At 36.6% G+C, this 19,020-nt stretch overlaps 4 protein-coding genes across 4 annotated transcripts; 1 reads left to right on the forward strand and 3 right to left on the reverse strand.

Moving 5' to 3' along the window:
* Window positions 1–68: 68 nt before the first annotated feature.
* On the forward strand, window positions 69–577 carry GCK72_000811 (uncharacterized protein; the record flags this gene model as incomplete). Its single annotated transcript, XM_003109085.2, has 3 exons — window positions 69–188; window positions 306–383; window positions 428–577. The coding sequence occupies 3 exons, from the start codon at window positions 69–71 to the stop codon at window positions 575–577; spliced, it is 348 nt and encodes a 115-aa protein (XP_003109133.2).
* Window positions 578–802: 225 nt separating this feature from the next.
* On the reverse strand, window positions 803–1,364 carry GCK72_000812 (uncharacterized protein; the record flags this gene model as incomplete). The annotated part of the gene is made up of 3 exons (XM_053722698.1): window positions 803–889; window positions 1,065–1,207; window positions 1,298–1,364. The coding sequence occupies 3 exons, from the start codon at window positions 1,362–1,364 to the stop codon at window positions 803–805; spliced, it is 297 nt and encodes a 98-aa protein (XP_053591343.1).
* A 362-nt stretch (window positions 1,365–1,726) lies between these two features.
* Window positions 1,727–5,342, reverse strand: GCK72_000813 (uncharacterized protein; the record flags this gene model as incomplete). The annotated part of the gene is made up of 7 exons (XM_003109371.2): window positions 1,727–1,929; window positions 2,012–2,225; window positions 3,065–3,438; window positions 3,501–3,607; window positions 3,659–3,786; window positions 4,986–5,201; window positions 5,247–5,342. 7 exons carry the CDS (start codon window positions 5,340–5,342, stop codon window positions 1,727–1,729), a joined length of 1,338 nt encoding a protein of 445 aa, XP_003109419.2.
* A 222-nt stretch (window positions 5,343–5,564) lies between these two features.
* GCK72_000814 (uncharacterized protein) lies at window positions 5,565–7,022 on the reverse strand (the record flags this gene model as incomplete). Its single annotated transcript, XM_003109343.2, has 4 exons — window positions 5,565–5,730; window positions 6,428–6,610; window positions 6,658–6,820; window positions 6,884–7,022. 4 exons carry the CDS (start codon window positions 7,020–7,022, stop codon window positions 5,565–5,567), a joined length of 651 nt encoding a protein of 216 aa, XP_003109391.1.
* Window positions 7,023–19,020: the final 11,998 nt, after the last annotated feature.

Below are 19,020 nucleotides of genomic sequence, written 5' to 3' on the forward strand. Positions count from 1 at the left end.
CTGGTACACCGACCGATTCAATATTTTCGAATATTCCCCCGAACAATGATTCTCAACATTTCAGCACAATGATTATTAGTATGTGCGATGATCGAGCGAAAGATCTCATAGCCGAACAAGAGACGGAACCGTGCGAAAAATCAGAAATTCATAAGAAGGTTCTAGAATTTATTGGAAAACGATATGAGGTGAGTCACGCTGAAAATTGGCCAGCTAAAAAAAGCACATTTTGGCTTTAAATCAGTCAAAAATGTCATTTTTCACTTTAAAAAGTAGTAAAATTGAGGAAAACTCACATTTTTCAGGTTCACCTGACAGACGGACGGTACATACGTGGAACACTGATCGCGACTGACAAGGATGCGAACATGGTGTTCAATAAGGTATTTCCCTTTCAAATCTCACTCAAAAATCTATAATTTTACAGGCTGACGAACGTTGGACGCCGTCTGCCGATCAGGGAACCCGATATCTGGGTCAAGCGATGATCTCGAAAAAGTATGTGGCGAGAATGTTCCCGTTGTCGGAACCGGAACCCGCCAGAAATCCCGAAGAAGTCAAAGAAACCGAAATCTGATCTGAAATATTTAGTCAACTTTTTTCTTTCTTTATTTGTGATTTGATTTATTTATTTATTCTCTTTTTTCTTCGTGTCAATGAATCTCATTTGATTTTATGACCTGAAAACTGGGAACAATTGCAACAAAAGATCTTTTCTTTTTGTAATTATTTTCGTAACTTTCAGCGATTTCAGGGTTTCAATCTCAAATTCATTCGAACATTTGAAAATTTACTCAAGAATTCACATCGAAGTGGTGCTTGGATGGTGATGATGGTTTATTGGGACAGGTGGTGGCGGTGGGACATCATTCGGGACACAAATCAGCTTCTGAACTCAATAGATTTGAAGTTTTGCCTAAAAATTAAATATTTCTTCAAATTTTCAAGCAAATCTCATCTAACGACCGAATGAAAATTTGTTTTATCGAATTAAAAGTACAATTTTTCATATTTTTCATTGAGTTCCATGTTTTCTCACTAAAATCCTTCTCACTCCAACTCACAATTTTATCAAACACCTCCCCTTCGACACAGAATTTCGGAAGCCAAAGATTCTTACAACACTGATAATAAGCGAGAGAGTCCTGTGGATCAGCCATGGTTAACCCATCATATGCACATGTTCCATGCGTTGGAATGGGCACCTCTGTAATAGATTTTCGTTTTTTTTTTCCAAATCTGTGTTTTGGTGATTCTCTAGAATTCTGAAAACAGCTTCTGAGAACCTGAAACTCACGATAACTCTTTGTCGGAGCTCCGAGGCAAGCTGAAGTCAAAAAGCAAAAAATTAGAAGAGGAACCATAGAGAATTCGGCAATTTCTAGATGTTTCGGTGGTGTTTTATAGAATTTTTGATTGAAAAAAATCTAATGAATTGGTTTTGTTTTCTTGGCGAAAATATGAAAAATTAATGAAAAAAATTGTGAAAGAAAATGGGAAAATTAGTCATCGGGAGACGGAATTTGGCACGTATTCTTGAAATTGAAATTCTGGAAAAATTTCTAAAAGATTTTGTATTTCTGGGCCATAAGGAAGTGAGAAATATCTGAAATTTCCTGAAATTTTCAGGCTGAAAATAACAATAAAAATGTTTAAATAATGTATTCAAAAATACTAATGGCCTATCTATAAATACAAAAAATTATTCCAATTATAAATAAAAAATCTACAAAAAACTTCGAACAAGTCTCGAAATGACACGAACAATTGGTGGAATATGGTGTTCTGGTTGCTGGAGAGCAGCCATATCCAGCAGCGACGAGTATTCGAATAACCGATTTTTCTCTTCTCGTAACCGATCGACGAGCTTCGGATCTTTTGTGACGACCATTATTTGAGCTTCGAGATCTCGGTGGACGGATCGGTAACCTGGAAGAAGAGTTAGTGGAAGAGAAAATACAAAAGTTAGGTCAAGATAGCCTAAACATGTGCATCCGTGATAATTACCTACCATAATTAGAGGATCCAATTAGTGTCATAATTTGATTATTATGCTCCGCCCATAATCCCTTCGCGTGAAATGTCCATCCTTCACGAAAAGATTGATGCATTTGGACATTTTGACGATTATTTCTTTGTTGTTTCAGAAGAAATTGTTCGGAAATATTCGAGTAGAGAGGGGGAATGTATTTGGAGAATCCTTTTGATTCGAAGAATCCATTGGCCTGGAAATTAGGGAAATTTGTAGATGGAAATAAGGAATTTGAAGAAGGGAGTAGGGGTTCTGGGTTCTAGAAATCATGAAAATCTAGATTTGAGAATCCGAATTCTAGAAACTGAAATCTGGAAATTAGAATACTGAACCGAGACCCAGAAATCCAGAATTCGGAATCTAAAGGTCTGAATCCGAGATTCAGAATCAAGATTTTAGAATTGTGAATCCTGATTCTAGAATTCAGAATTCGAAATTTTGAATTCTGGACTTAGAATTCAGGCTTCGGAAATATGAACCATGAATCCAGAATTCAGATTTCCCACAATTAAATGTTAAATTCAGAATCGTGAAAACAGTATTCTGGATCCTGAAATCCAGTATCCAGAATCGGAAAAAAATGAGAATGAAGAATCGAGATTTGAGAATTTGAATTCCAGAAACTGAAATCTGGAAATCAAATTTCGAAGTGGCATACTGAACCCAGAATCCAAGATTCAATATATAAAATTTAGAATTCTGAATCCTCATTTCAAAATACAGAATTCCAAAATTTTGAATCCTGGACTTAGAATTCTGACTTCTAAAATCTAAACCTGGAATCCGGAATCCAGATTTCTCAAAATTGAATCTTGAATTCAGACTCTGAAAACAGTATCCCGTACTCTAAAACCAATCCAGAATCAGAAAAATTTAGAACTCTGAATCCAAGATTCAGAATTAAGATTCTAGAATCCAGAACTCTAGATTTATCAAAATTAAATCTTGGATTCTGAATCGTGGAAATAGTATCAGGAACTCTGAAAACTGAAAAAAAGGAAAAAAAATCAATTTTCAATTTTCTAAACTCACAAACGGAGAAGCCGTCAAAATATCCAATCGATAATCTCCTTCCATCAGAATCAAATCCTCATAATCGCGAATAAAATTGAAATATCCGGAGGCCATTGTCATCTTCATTTCGCTGTTTTTCATCGCAAAAATCTGATTCAAAAGTTGAAATTCTTGATGAATTCCGAGTAATCCCATTTGTAAAACCGGATAAATCCACGTCTCCGACTCTGTTTTTTCCTGGTTTTTTCGTGATTCTTTATACTTTTCGATTACAGTTTCAACACGTAATTTCAGCAGATCTCTATAAGACTGAGCCCCTCCGAGATACGGATGAATATCACACTTCGAACTGGGCACAACTTGATCATTTGTGACAATGAAACTGGTGTCTCCTGGAAGAAAAAAAGAAAACGTTCGAATTTTTGAATTCTGATGTAATCATGCTCCAACTCACCAACTGTCATTATTATTTCATGGAAAAAATCTGCTAGTGGCTTGCAATTTTTGAATAAAAACCATCGATCAGTACGGTCGGTGAAGTAGGAATCCGATAGATTTGCACTGAAAAATTCGTATTTAAAAATTAAAACTTTCCTGAAAACAAAAACTAACCCACTAATAAGGACGTTATCATCAAAAATATACAATTTCATATGTTGTAATCCAATGATTTCATCGGCTCTCTGAGGAAGAATTCGTTTGACGAGACCATTCAATTCAGGGGTGTGGTAGAGAAAGATCTGGAAAAAAGGTGAGAATTCGGGGATAATTTATCCAAATGTTCTAATTTTTGGATTTCAAAAATAGGATTGTTATGATGATCGGAAGTCTGGAATCCTACCAATACGGAAGCTAAAAAGTCCAATTTTAAGAAAATATCTGTCTGTGTGTCTGTTTGTCTAGATGTACAGGTTTTCGAATTTATTTCCTTCGAAATATTGAAAAAATTGCAGTTTCTTAAAGTTTTAGTTTTGTATTTCTGTAGCCGGGTTGAGACTTTTTGAGTCCGTTTGTCCAGATGACTAAAGAATTTAAAATCTGTAAAAATGAATTTTAAAATAGTGATTTTGTCAGTTTTTTCTCGATTTTTTAATTTAAAATCGAAAATTTCGGGATTCTCGTTATCGAAAAGCCATTCGAGTTTTCTAGGTTCCTCTCAAATCGTGGACTCACAAACATCAATTTTCACGAATTCTTCTATTTTAACCTTATCAAAACTTGAATTTCTATCCGTTTTCAGAAGATTTTGATGTATTTTATAATTCCTAAAACTAGGTTATCATCTAGAAATTGGTTACTGAAAAGGAAGAGGATTCAATGACACTATATGATCATAGGGATCAATATGAATGTCCCAGTGACAAAACTACCATTCCCACCGTCTTCGTCGCACCAAATCATCCCAGAGACCCACTTCCCACCGCCAATTGCGGTCTTTTGACCCAGTTTCCCATTTTTCAGAATATCTGCCCCGGTGGCCGAGCGGTCAAAGGCGTGAGACTTATGATCTCATTGGTGAAAACCAATCGCGGGTTCGAATCCCGCCCGGGGCAATAACTTTTTTTTGCTTTTTTTCAAATGCATTTTTTGGTGGAAAAAAGTGTTTCTGTGGTAGTATTTCTGTATATTTAGATGAAATTCACTAGATTTATTTGTAAATTCACCGATTTTGACTGAAAAATGTTTTTTTCTTCCGTGTTTTGGACCGAAATTGGTTAATTTGTGGAAAATTTGCGTTTGGCAAAGTCCAACTTTTCAGAAAATATTTGTACAAATTAATTTTTTTTGTTTGAAAAAATTCCTTATATTTGCTTTTTTCTAAAGTATTTGGATGATTTTACTACGAAAAACGTTCAAAAAGCCAGCGAAATTCGATTCAAAAACACTATTTTAGAGTTTTTATGTCTGTCTGTATTTCTGTGTGTCCGAATTCTCCTACCTTCGCCTTGTCTGCAATAGGTTTCAGCACAGTTACACTGCTCTCTCCCTCTGAACTTTTCCTCGTTCCCCTCAATAAATCCAAGAGAATTGTCACTTCAATATCGATTTGTTCCATTCTTTCTCTGATTTTCTTCACTAAATTCTTTTCGAGTTCTCCTTCTCCCAAATATAAACTACTCAATGCTAATCTTCTCTCAGTTTTCGATGTCAGTTCCTGGAAAGTGTCAATGGAGTGCGGTTGCTGGTATGGAAAACCTACAAGAAGTTTCTCATAAAACAGCGAAGGAGTTTCTATTATTTCTAGATTTTCCGCATCGATCGGTATTCCTGGCATTTCACATTTTGGAATTTCCATCTAAAAATTCGATTTTTGATTTTTTTTTACAGAAAAAGGTAAATGATTTGGGAAAATCCTTTGATTTTTTAACGGCAGATCATCATTTATAAAATACATAAAACCACAAGTTTCTGTTAAGAATAAAGTACATTTAACAGGAAATAGATCGAAAATCATCAGTATTTTGTATTAGTTAACCAGGAATTTACAGGAATCAGTTAGTATTGGGCTGTTAAGTGTCTATCGAAGAGATAAATGGATGAGTGAGTGGTCTACAAACGAGGCGAAATCCTCATCTTCGTAATCGACGATATTTGGATCGGGGAATGTTCCGTGTGGTTCTCCAGTGAATATTCGATTTGTGGGTGAGACACGAGATCGTTCGGGGCCGAGCACGCGGACGTGTCTGAAAAATAAAACTTGAATTTTTCCAATTATTGGGACTCATACGGTCTCGCACACTGCGAAAAAGAACTGCAAGAAACGTGAAGCCGATTTTTTCACGTTTTAATTCAATTCTTTTATTTTTTGCACTGAAAATGCAGTATTTTTGAAGGTTTTCAGACGTTGCAATGGATGAAAAAAGGTCCTATCCATCAGAATTGTAGAAAATAAAATGATCTATCGAATGAGCCAAAAACGTGAATTTTGGTAAGAAATTGACTTTTTTGATAAAGAAAATACGATTTTCAGTAAAATGAGATTTTCAGCAATTTCAACCAATATATATTTTTCTGAAAATTTAAACTGTTTCAGAGCCTTCTTCTCGAGTTCATTATTTGCAATTTTCGGCGAAAAAAAAGTTATACACATTTTTCCGAAATTCGGTTTTTCTGTATCAAAAAAGTCAATTTCTGACCACAATTTATGTTTTTTGTCTCATTCGATAGAGAATTTAATTTTACACAATTCTGATGGATGGGACACTTTTTTCATCCATTGCAACGTCTGAAAACCTTCAAAAATACTGCATTTTCAGTGCAAAAAATAAAAGAATTGAATTAAAACGTGAAAAAATCGGCTTTAAGTTTCTTGCAGTTCTTTTTCGCTCTGTGGGAGACCATGGCTCAATGTGCTGAAAATGTTCTTTTTTTTCTAATCACCTGATATGAGTATCCCGTCCATTCTGATGATTCTGAATGACTTGAATCTGAATCCAGAAAACACGTTGCGGTCGTTTATTCTTATCCCGCAAATCGATATAAGTCCATCCTTGTGGCTCATTGAATGATTGAGTGGTACGGAAGAATATATCTTGGTGAGATGACCCCATTTTTACTTGAATTCTGAAACAAATTATACATATTTAAACGAATTTTTCAAAAATATGTACTTGGACGGTGTATAGGATTCGTCATTCTTGAAATCGAGATAAAACATCATCATGGCCACATCGGTCTTTTTCTGAAACTCCAAATGAATTGTATGCGGTTGGGGACCATCGCTTTGCCAGTATTTCTCAACGCTATCCGACATGAGCTCGTCGACGCCGTACCCTGTAAAAAAGCAAAAAATTATGAATTTTCGATGAAAATAAAGGAATTTATGAAGAAAAATACCGTTTTTACAACTGGAAAGACACCAAATAGCTTGAGAGGAAATGTCGAGAAGCGGTTGGTCTTTTGGATGAATGTTGTTCGGAGTGTATGGAATCCATCCACACGATCCTTCGGCTCGCTTCGTTTCATCCACTTCCATTTTGTCTGGAAATTAGAGAAAATTGGATTTTTGTGGAGGCAAAAGTCAAAGAGAGGAGAAAGAAGAAATAAAAATATTTTATAAATGAAAAAAATTGTCAGTCCATTGTGTTTTTTCAGTCAAAATGTGAGTAGTCGTAAATTCAAAAATAATTTTTTTGTCGATTAACTCGAAAATGAAGGCGGAGCTCCCCTAAATTAGTATTTTCTATGAGGTTCACCGATTTCTTCCTTGTAAAATAACTTTTTTGGGCAGTTTTATACAAACAATTTTATTAATTGTCCACAGAAAATTTAGTTTTAGCTGTAACAATTGAATTTCTACAAGGTTTTACTTCAAAAATAGATTTTCATTTTGAAATGTGAATTTTAAGCTACAAATCGTTATTTATCTTTAGCTGAAGCTTCAGGTTAACAAATTCTCGATGATAGGTAGTTTTTTTTTAAATAAAAAAATACCGTGTGTGCATTTAAAAATAATTTTTTACTTGAAAACAAAATCTGAACTTATGAAATTAAAAGTATTTATCGGTATCCGGAACAGGAAAGATTTTTTCAAACAATTTCATTAGAATTCCAAGATTGGTTTGTTTTCGGGTCTTTTATGAATCAAAAACTTTGAAATTCGTGAAAAATGTTCCACGATTAATTTAAAAAGATTCAATAATTATGAAAATCTGAAAACTCTTCAAAATAATCAACAAAAGAAAACGAATTTTTAATGGAGAAGCTTGCCGTCATGATTTGAAAAACTGAATTTAATTCGGAATAGCGGAGCATCGTACTGCGTGTTGTTTAGCAAAATGAGAAAAAAAAATAAATTAGGGGGGAAATGTTTTGCAAATCAACTGGAAGAGCTTCAATGATACATGACAAAAAGGATGGACAGTTTGGAAAAATTGGAAAGAACTGTGTTGAGTTATTTCGATAATACACATAATACACAACTTTTGCTAAACATGATTTCTGGGACAAGAAAAAACGTCGAACTACTCAGGCAACTCGATATTAATCTAATTCAAGTAAATTTAGAGACTAACGCGACCCAGTTAGATTGACCCACAGTCTAATTAGACTAGCGTTTTGTCTAATTAGACTACAATTTTGTCTAATCCAACTAACATACAATCTAATTAGACTTGCCTGTCTAATTAGACTTTAAAACTGTCTATTTAGACTATAAAACTGTCTAATTAGACTTTAAAAACGAGCTAATCTAACTAGATTGTATTTAGATTGCTATTCTGTCTAATTAGACTTCGGTTGTCTAATTAGACTAACATCGAGTTGCCTGAGTACGGTATTTCGACTTCAGAATCATCAACTAAATACATTTTCAGGCTTTTCAGATTTCAAATGTTTGCCTATAATTTTACTTTGTTTCAGACTTCAGGCAGACTTGGGCAATGAAAAATGGAAAAAAAAACTTTTTCTCCAAAATTTTAATTTAATTTTTTAGTATTAAAAATTCAGATGTTCACCGAAAAGGATCGACTGATTAATCGAGTAATTACTCGATCCATGAATCTGACCGTGGCCTAACTTTCCCCTTCTCTTCCATTTTTTCTCTGCCATCTCTCCTAGTCCAGCACTCTCTAACTCCCCCCCCCGAGTAACCCATTTTCCCACGATTTATCATTTTTCGAGGTAATTTTCCCAAATAATTTGGAGAATTTTTATAGCATTGATGTTTGGTGTTTGGATTACTTTTTGTTTTTATAAAAATTTGATTTACTAACGGAGTTTTGAGGGTGAGAGACTCTTGAATAGGCTAAATTTGGTATTGGATTCATTTAGTGGAAACTGTTTTGATCTACCGTGTGTTTCTCATTAATGCAATTGCGCTCTAAAGATAATCCTGTTCAAAAACAGCTCTCCCTCTATTGTTCCAGACGCCTTTGGCTCGGCTCCTCTGGTCCCTTCCCACTTTTTTTCCAGAAATTTCCTACTCCACGGAGTCAGAAAGTCTAACATTCTGTTTACATTCTCTCTTGTTTCCAAACAACTTTTTTTATCAGTTTTGTAGTTCTTTTGCACGTAATTGCACTACGTGGAATAGTGTTCTTATCACCTCAAACTTTTGATCAACACGGCTCCGCCCACTTTTGACACCATTGTTCCCCTATTTTGCGGAAAGAACCCTAATGAGTTGCCTGGAACATCTTCTTTGTGGTCTCCAAGAATTTCAATTAGGGGGATTGGTGGAGAGGAAGGCGACAATTCAATTGTTTTGGGACAAAAGTACACATCCCAAAGGGAATCTTTTCTCCTTTTTCTTTGTTTTATTTTGCTTCGTTTCAAAGATTGAAACGCCTACATGTGGGTACTGTACTCTTGCTAATGCGCTCTAATGAACTCGTGGTGAATCATTTTTTTGGGATGAGTTTTTATTGATTGAGTAGATCAAAAGCTAATCTTCATTTTTGTAGTTCGCAACTTTTTTATAGCGTTTCTAGTTTTAAAGATATGAACTTTTTTTAGTAAAGTAGCTAAAACTTAGTTTTTCTGGAATCGAGAGCTTCAATAAGTTATCACGAAACGACCTAAAGTTTTATTGTTTTAGTTTTAAGTTTATCATATTATCAATCTAGAGTTTCATTTTTGTAGTGGACAACTTTTTCGTAGAGTGCATCCCCAGAAAGTTACGGACCCTCTAATAAAAGTGTTGCACTGAAACTCATTACTCCACTTGGAGCAACCGTAACTCACTAGGAATTGGGAGTACAAAAAAGTTGTTAACATTAAAGAAGGTCTAAATAATCCACTTTTTTGTAAATCTAAAAAAAAGTAAAATCTCCATCAAATTTCCAGAGAGGGGCGCAGGGTACACAGGCCCTCTAGCCTCACGTTTTCCCCTCATGGATCATTTTTTGATGACGCGTATCTCAAAAACTAGAATAATTATTAAAAAAGGTTAACTGCACCAATGTAGATTTGGATTTGATCTACAAAATTCATGTAAAATCAAAAAATTAGAACTGATTTTGATATAGTAACGCTCTTTCAAAGTTAGACGTTCGGTGTAGTCTGTTGCCATCATTTCAATCTATTTTCACCCAATATTTCCCATAATTTCCTTTCCCTCAAATTAGAAATTTTCCAGAATGTCTGTCTGAGTCATTGGCTCCATTTATCCCTTGCGAAATGAGCTCTCATTTCTGTTTTTTGATCTATAATTGGGTGTCTCCGTTGCCTGCAAATGCAGCCAATATAGGCGCTAATGAAGTTTTTTTTCCAGCGAAGTTATATATAGAAAAAGTAATTGATCTTACATTTCTTGAATTCTTGAAATCTGATTCTTGGAACTCTGAGAATTCAGACTTCTCACGTTCCCTCTCAAGAGATCAAAAGAAGTGTCTACAGTAGTCCTTTTCCGTCCGAAAGATTCATAAAAAGCACGTAAAAACCCTTGAATCGTCCAGTTCTTCGGAAGGAGAAACCCCCCGACAAAAACCCGACGTTTCAAGGTCGATTAATTCGTTTTTCAATTCCTTTTCATAGAGAGAAAAGACTGGTTGTTCTCAGTTGGAAGGATTCGAATTGAACAACAACAATAAACAACAAGAATCGGTCAAAGAATGAACAAGGAAGAAAACTGGAAAGTATTCTGGTCAAGGTTGAGAAATAATAGTAAACTTTTGCCGAGCTTTAAAAAGAATATCCGGGCTTGAATTCATATTCTATTTGTAGATCAAATTAAGAACTTTATTTTTGCAGTTGACAACTTTTTGATAGTTCTTCTAGTTTTTGAGATATGAGCCTCTGGAGATGAGCTAGCTCGTAGAGGAGCTCTGTGTATTCTCTAAAACTGCTATATCTCTGAAACAATAAGAGTTACAAAAAAGTGAAAATCTAGAAAAATGTGGCAAATTTTATGTAGATCATTTTTGTAGTTGACCACTTTTTGTACAAACGCTCCTGAAAAGTTATTAAGTGGAATGACAACTAGCATAATTTTTCAGAAAAGAAGCATACTAAAAAGTTGTCAACTAAACAATTAAAGATATAGGTTTCGGCTTTTTTTAACATATATGTTTCTGTTGAATTGGACTACAAGTGGCTATAAAATAAGCTTTCCAAAGCTCCTATTTCAAACGGAAAGTTGCAAACTCCGTTCGTCAAGCCACATCTTCTAAGGATGACTTTCTAAAAAAAGTTTGCCAACCAAGATAATGAAGATCTGGGTTTTGACTATAGAAAAGTATTAATTTCTCAAAAAATCAAATCAATTCTACTCGCTTCCAAACTCGACATTCGGTAGGAAGTGTGCCGTCATAGCTGGTTAGCTTACTTTCCAAACGAACAACTTTTTAGGGAAGGATTGTGCAAAAAAGGGATCAATTACAAAAATGTAGCCAATGACTTTTCTTTTGAAAAAACACAACATTTACACTCTTTTTCTGTATTCGTGGTACCGTAACCCGACTCTGTAGTAGTTCAACAACCTCGCCTTTATGCGCCTTTAAATATGCTTTGAGCGTTAGAATCCATGATCTCGCGTGCCTTCGGCGCAAAAGTGTCGCGACATGTCTGCGACGCTAGAATGCTTATCTATTACAGTTTTGGGTGCCTGCGGCGCTAGAATCGTCTTGAGAGCTCCCGGCTCTGAAATAGTTGCATTCAGTTTCTCGACTTCTACGCGTCATGCACTTCCTACAAAAATTCTGTGATCTACAAACTTGTAGCCCAGAACTACCTCAATACAATTTTGACAATTTTGGGACCCCTTCTTATCCAGTGCCCTCCCAGTGTGAACTCATTCATCCTACGAATCCCTGAAGATGTCCATCTCCTCCTCCTGTCAACAACTCCTTCCCTCCCTCCCTTTCCTTCTTCCTTTTCCGTCCTTTTCATTCATTATTCATACCCTTTTCTCCCCGTTTCTTGCAAAACTCAACTTCTCTATTTCTCTTCACTAACCCATACTATTTACCTGTCTCTCTCTCTTTTCCCTCTCCATCTCCCTCTCATTTTCTGCTCATTTTAGACCCAAAAGGGGCGTTGCTTCAGCTAGTTGATCAACGATCAACTTTTCAACGAAAGGAGGAAGCACACAGACGGAGACAGGAGAAAGATACGATTCATTTGAGATGGTGAATACTTGGAGAAACTGTAAATGATATTTGTATGCAAACGTTGCTTTATGACCCTTGACTTTTGTATTAGCCTGGTGTCTCTGTCGCCATCAGAAAGTTGTCCGGGTGGCCAAGTGGTCTACCTGAAAATGTTGCCGGTTCGGTTTTTCGTCTCTACTCCAGTTTAGATGACCAATTTTTGGGATTTCAAGGGACGTCAAATTGTTTCTGAGCATATTTGAACACCAAAGGACGTTTAAACGTTTTTTGGAACGTTCGAGTTTTCAAAGGACATCTAAACTGGAAAAGAGCCGATTTTTCCTTCCTTTTTGATTTTTTGATCTAGAAAATTTTCGAAGTTTCTTGTTTATCCATCCGTTCATTCTATTCGGGGTGCCTCGAGTGTAAACAAGCGCTAATATGAGTTTTGAATTACTCATTCTTCCCAAATTGTGACCGCTCGAGCTCACTGGGTGGATAATGAGCATCGAATTTGTTTCTGGTTGACTGACGCGCTTGAGGCACGCCAGCACTATCAATGTTTCAATGATTAGACTGGTTTTTCTAGCTAGACAGACATTTTATGATTTCTGTGGGGTGGTGATAAAATAAGAGAATCAAAGAGAGAGTCGAAGGGTGATCTCTGTTAGTTGTGATTTTGAGCGTGAGCAAGTGCGCTCTATTGAACTCGCTTCAAATGCAATATTATGAGCTGAAAAATATACTAAAAAGTAGATCTCTTCGAGTTCTATATCTGTAATCTAGTATGACCCGGATGACTATTCGTTAATGTCCCGCGGAACGGATTAGAATGACTTTTTGATTATTTTGGCGTTTTTTGGCACTTTTTCCCGTCCCGCAACATTTTAACGACTAGCCACCCGGACCTTAGTAAGTCACGAATATAGAACTCACCGAGATCTACATTTTGGTCTATTTTTCAGCTCATAATATTGTGTTTTAAGCGAGTTATGCGCCGGCCCGTGTTGGAAAGTATGGTTTTATTGTGCCGCGCACTTTGCAACCCCTATAACTGTCTGGAGTCAACTTGTAGAAAAAAGTTGTCAACTACAAAAATGTAACCCTAGATTTGGTCTACAACATATTAAAAAATCGAACAGATCGAATCATGCCACAACAAACTCCTCCTCAATATTGCGTTTTTCCTTGTCATTTTCTCATTATCATTCCTATTTTGTGTCGTATCTCTTCAGGATGGATTCGTAGAAAAAAGTTGCCACCTACAAAAATGTAACCCTAGACTTTCTCTGTAACATATCAAAAAATCATAATTCTGAAACTCTTTACGGCAGCGTGACACCTTGTGGAAGCTAGGTGCTGACCTATTTTCACCCCGTCTTCTTCTTCCAGCCATATCCCTGTCGGACAGTTTCCCACAAAAAATTATCAAATATAAAGTTGTAGCTCTAGACATTTCCTACAGAATTAACCTATATTCCAGTTAATTTGGCTATATCTAATCCCATCTGAAAATCAACTCAAGATAAACGCTTTGCACCCAAAATCTGGGTACATGTCTTTGCTGCTTCTTCGTGTCACTTATCACAATCAAAGTCTCAAATCATCGACCAAAATGTGAAAAGGTCGAAGTTTTTCCTCTTCTCTTTCATCTTCTTCTCTCCTATCTTCTGTTACAAATCACGGACGAACAAGAAATTAAGAAGAAGAAGAAGAAGAGAAGTGATGAATTAGAATGTAAACGAGGTCGAAGAAGAAGAAGAACGGAGATGATGATAAAACATAAAGATAACTGAATCTCTCTCTCTCTTTTAGTTTTTTGTCGCCCGCCATTTGATTGATGCGGTTTGGTGTTAGAATTGACACTCTTCTTCTTCTTCTTTCGGCTTTCGGGTGCATTTAATTTTAGATTCTTTCGAAGGCATCACAAGTCCTTTGAGTACATGATGGCAGTGGTGAAAGATGGATGGGTTACGGTAGAGAGGAGAAGGGGGCGGGGTTTGAGAGGAACGTGTTCGAACGGAAAATACGAATGATGGCATAGGTTACGGTAGCTTCGGTATCTACGAAAGAGCGCACTTTCAGCACATAGACCCAATGAAATTGTCAAGTTACCATTTTTAGATAGAACAAGTCTAGATCTTTCATTTTGCTGTTTACATCCGAACTCACCCCTTCGGAAGAACCTTGATTTTTCCGGTGAAATGAAAATCGGTTGATTTTGACATGATGGTAAAATACTGTGACTGATCCGAAAGCTTCGTATTAAGAATTTTTGTATTTTTCAAGTCTCGTCCTTTATTTTTGTTGTTGGTTGTTTTGTGATACAATACATTCCAGACAGGGATATCCCTGTAATGTAGGATGGTCCAAATGTTGCATGAAGTGGTTTTAGGGGGAAGTACGCCAAGTTTGACAGGATTTCACGGCGTCCAAAAATTATCCGTACCTCAATTTTTTGATGTAGGAGGTCTTCTTAAAAACGGATAAATGATAGGGATCCGAAAGATTAGAACGCATAAACTTCTAGAGCGTGTTGCGGACTCAAAACTTTATTGATTGTCTTAAAATATTATTTTTTGAATAGCCCAAGTCTTCAATATTGTAGTTTAAAATTTTGTCATCCGAAGTCGTCTGGACAGACATAACTCAACAAAGTAAGGACACTTTCTGAAAATTTTGATTTTTTTCCGAAAGTGTTTAATTTTTGCCTATGCTTCAGAATTCAATCAAAAGCTAGTTATGCCTAAGAAATTGAATTTTCAATGTAAATTGTTTCACAAATTCAAATAATAGGTACCTTTTCTTGACGCCGGGCCGGAATTTGACATGTTTGGTCAAAACTTGCAAATTCGAAAGTTAGTCAGACTATCAAAAGTCCGACACTGTTGATTTTTGGGTAGTCCTCGGAACTCTGGATCATCTGAAATTTTGAAAATCATCCAATCCTTGATCTATCTCTCCTAGACTCTATTCTTTCTCTCCAATGCAACTGAATTTCTAATTTCTTGTCTCTCCCCTCAATCCCAAATGAATAATGAATCCTCCTTCTCCTCCTCTAAAAATGTTGCACCCCAACCGATTTTCCCATCATTTATCGCTTTCCCATCTCTCTCTCTCCCCAATTCATCATTTCTCATTTCTCTGGCGTCTCTCCCTCTCACACACTATTTCCTCTTTTGTAGTCGAAAAGAAAGTGGTCTGACACCCATTTGTTCGTGTTACAACACACCTCTTCGTCTTCTTTAACAGGTCATGACGCTGGCTGCCGTCCTTTTTGCAAAAAACGTTCCAAATCGGTTATCAAAGAGAGATATATGGCGACACGGTGATTCGCTAAACAGGAAAAACCGCAAGGGGCACATACGCAGGGGTACACACGCACGCAACTAGGGGTACACACTTACCATAAGGGGGTACACACGCAATCTCTTACTCATTGTATTTCTGATCTACCTCCTCTTCTGAGAGAGCAGGAAAAAACTTGTGTCTATTTGCTCTCACAGTGAGTTGAGAGAAGTTCGCCGTGGAGGGAAATTCGATATCCTTTTTTTGTCAAAAGAAAAAAGTCAACAAAATTGTTGATGTTTGTTTCGAAAATCAAGGAGGGGACGTGGTTTTACGTCAAATCGGGTACATTGTTTTGCCTTGGTTGTTTGTTTGTGATGGAGATACTTTAGTTGGAGGGGTGGCCTAGTTTTGTCAAGCTGGAATTCCAAGTCATTGGCTATAAAAGGAGTTTTCTAGGCCACTGGGCTCACATGACCTAACTTCCCGGGTTAATTTTCATAGGTCATGGATTATGGATTCAGGATTCAGAGTTCTAGATTCTAGATTCTAGATTCTCTATTCTGGATTCTGAAATGTGATTTCTGTAATCTGAATTCTAGATTCTAGATCCCAGATTCAAGATTCTGAATCTTGAACCTCTTTTCCAAAATCTCCGAGACCGATCCCAGAATTTCCAAATTCCGTTTTTCTTCTCCGTATTCTCTCTCATCTCTTTCCCTAATCCGATCCACCTTCCGACGTGTCAATCCTTCTGTTTCTCTTTCTTCAGATACCGTAATCCTTTTGATACTTCTTAAAGGGGAGTGAAGGGGATCAGGATTAGAAGAAACACTGGATTTTTAATTTTCAGTTTCATATTCTAATCCGGGAATAGAGTCTAATCCTCTCTTAACTTTTTGGTTTCTTTTTTTGATTTCTGATGCAATAATTGTTCTGCCACAGTCATCTCCCGGCGGCCGAGTCGGTTCTTAGGCCACGGCCTCCAAAAAAAAAGAAAAAAAAATATCAAAAATCTCAGCGACAAAAGGCGTTCCGACGCCTCATCAATCATTTCATTAGAAGAGAAAAAAACTTTTTTGTGAACACTTTTTGACGAAAAAGAAGAAGAAGAGATGGGCGGTTTCAAACGGGAAATCACGTAACATAAATTAGAGATGATTTCGATCGAAATTACATGTTTAGAGGGGGGAAATGAGGGGGGGAAGAACAAAGTTCGATAAGGGGAAAACCGATAAGAAAAGAGGGTGTAGTTGAGGGCATTAAGAACCGCATTTGTGTAGGTTACTGTAGCGAAAAGGGTTACTGTATTTAGTACTAATCTTAATTTTCTTTTAAGAAGTGCCAGAGGATTACGGTGAGAAGATTAAATCAAGCGAATCCCAAATTTTCTGAAATTAGGAGAAGAAAAAAAAGAATGAAAAAAAGATTTTTCAATGTATTCTATTTTGAAGGATCCAGCTGAATCAGAATCCACAACTTTGAATTCTGAATATCTTTCTCTTCTCCGGATTTTGGGAAAAGACCCAAAATTCGAGTTAGACTGAAAATCCGAAAAACCTTTTTTCTTCCCCCAATTTTCAAAAATCCAAAAGAATAGGGCCCGTCTTGTGGTGGCCTTGTACATTCGGCTTAAAAAAACAAAAGGGAAAAAGTTAGGCCATTCACAATTTGGCCTAAAAATTCGGACGAAATTCTAGACTCTCAGCAGAAATCTGCAATTTCACATAGATTGTGACAACCGCGCTCCAATGATAACAACTGAGTTGGCAGAGGTTCAATAGAGCGCGTATTTCTCTCGTGGCCTAACTTCTCAAAGAGTCGGTTTTCTAGGCCACCAATTACCAATGCATCAAAGTGACTCATCATACTGACCGTTTCCAGTTAATTTAAACATTGAAACATTAATTTCCAATTAAATTTCCTAATGTTAATTGAACCTCCCTCTTTTCATCCCTCTCTCTGAATAAAAAATGAAACTGAAATTGGATAGAAATGAGTCCTCTCTCTTCATTTTGACATCCAATGTTCTGCTCTTTGCTCAGCCATTTTTTCCCTTTTCTCTGCTCGATGAGCCATGCAATTTTCTCATTTTTTCTCTCTTCTTGTTCAGAATAAGGGAGGAGAAGAAGAAGGAGTAACTTCATTGTGAATGTGTCGTTTTTCTATAAATAGACAGACAGAAAAGAATTCTTGAATTCTCCAACGCAATCTTCGATTTTCTAAAGATGGCCTAGAATTTCGTCGTGGACTAACTTTTCGGGAAAACTAGGTCACGGTCATTCTAATTTGAATTCCCGCCAGATCAATGTCCTCATGGCCTAACAACCCGCACTTTGAGAAAACTAGGCCACGAGTGTAAACCCATTTTTTGTCTCCGTATATACTGGTGGCCGAACTTTTTCCGTGTTATAAATCTTGACCATGCTACAAAAATCTCAATTTCAAATGAATGATGGCCGAACTTTTTCAATCTGAAAAACCGAACCCAAGTGGAAAATTATTTAGTACCTAACACCAAAAGGCAGGTTTTCAAAACGAGTAAAACTTAGTCCACGACATAAAATCCGTGAAAGACGACTCTTGGCCTAACTATCAATCCACATTAAAACTAGGTCACTACTTGGTGGCCTAACTTTTGCGAAAACTAGGCCACGTACTCATTTCATCGGAAACTTCTATTTTTTACGTAAAAAGAAAGGTTTGGTGGCCTAACTTTCTCCTCTCCACAAAAGCTCGGCCTCCCCATTTTCACAACAAAACCCCCCCCCAAATTTCCAACAAATGACTCAATTTCAGTTTCAGACTTCCGCTTCTTTTCGTTTTTTCTTCACTTCCGTTTCTCCTCTAATCCGTTTCTTTTTTTTCAGAAAAAAAACACTCTTTTTTAGTTCACTCAAGTGTATCAATGCGTCGCGCGCATAATCACATTTCGATGAGTCCAAATTCAAGAAGATCTCTGTTTTTTTCGAAGAAAATACTTGATCTTTTTCTCTAATTCTCTCACTATTCAAATCGTAGATCAATTCTCTGCGTCTCCCTCCTCTCTCTAAGCTCCGCCCCCTTCTAAGCCACGCCCCCTTTTGAGGACTTTCTCTTTCTTGTTCTTCTTCTTCACAGAAAATGCCACTTTCAGAATAAGAAGAAGGGAGTCTCTCTTCTAGTGGACACTTCCTAACATTACATGTCTCTTTTTCTCTCGTCACTCTCTCATTTTCCCACACTCTCTCGCTCTCTCTCCCTCGGATAGCGTTTTTTCTTTTCTCAGCGACCCCGGGGGCAACTTTTTCTCTTTTTTGCAAAAAAAAACTTTTTCTCTCTCTTGTTTTCCAATAATCTCTGGAAATAACATGTTCGCTCTGAAATTATGGGTTATGCTGTCTAAGGGGGCGGAGCCTAAAGAGGAAAATTGAATTTGCTAGAAGAAGACGAAACAACTCGTCTTGGCGAAATTTTTGATTTGATAAGAGTCTCGTCTCTATTCTAAACCAAAAAATTAATCCCTTCTTCTCGTTTTTCTCGACCAAAAATGGAACGATACTGATAAGAGATTGTTCTAGATTTCGAAAGCCTCGTGGGTTTTGCCACGTAATTAATTTGAAAAACTATAAGAATGTGATATTTTCCGTATTTATGTCTCAAAACTCATATTGTTTA

The sequence above is a fragment of the Caenorhabditis remanei genome, chromosome I (assembly GCF_010183535.1).
Source record: "Caenorhabditis remanei strain PX506 chromosome I, whole genome shotgun sequence".
NCBI classification, from domain to species: Eukaryota; Metazoa; Nematoda; class Chromadorea; order Rhabditida; family Rhabditidae; genus Caenorhabditis; species Caenorhabditis remanei.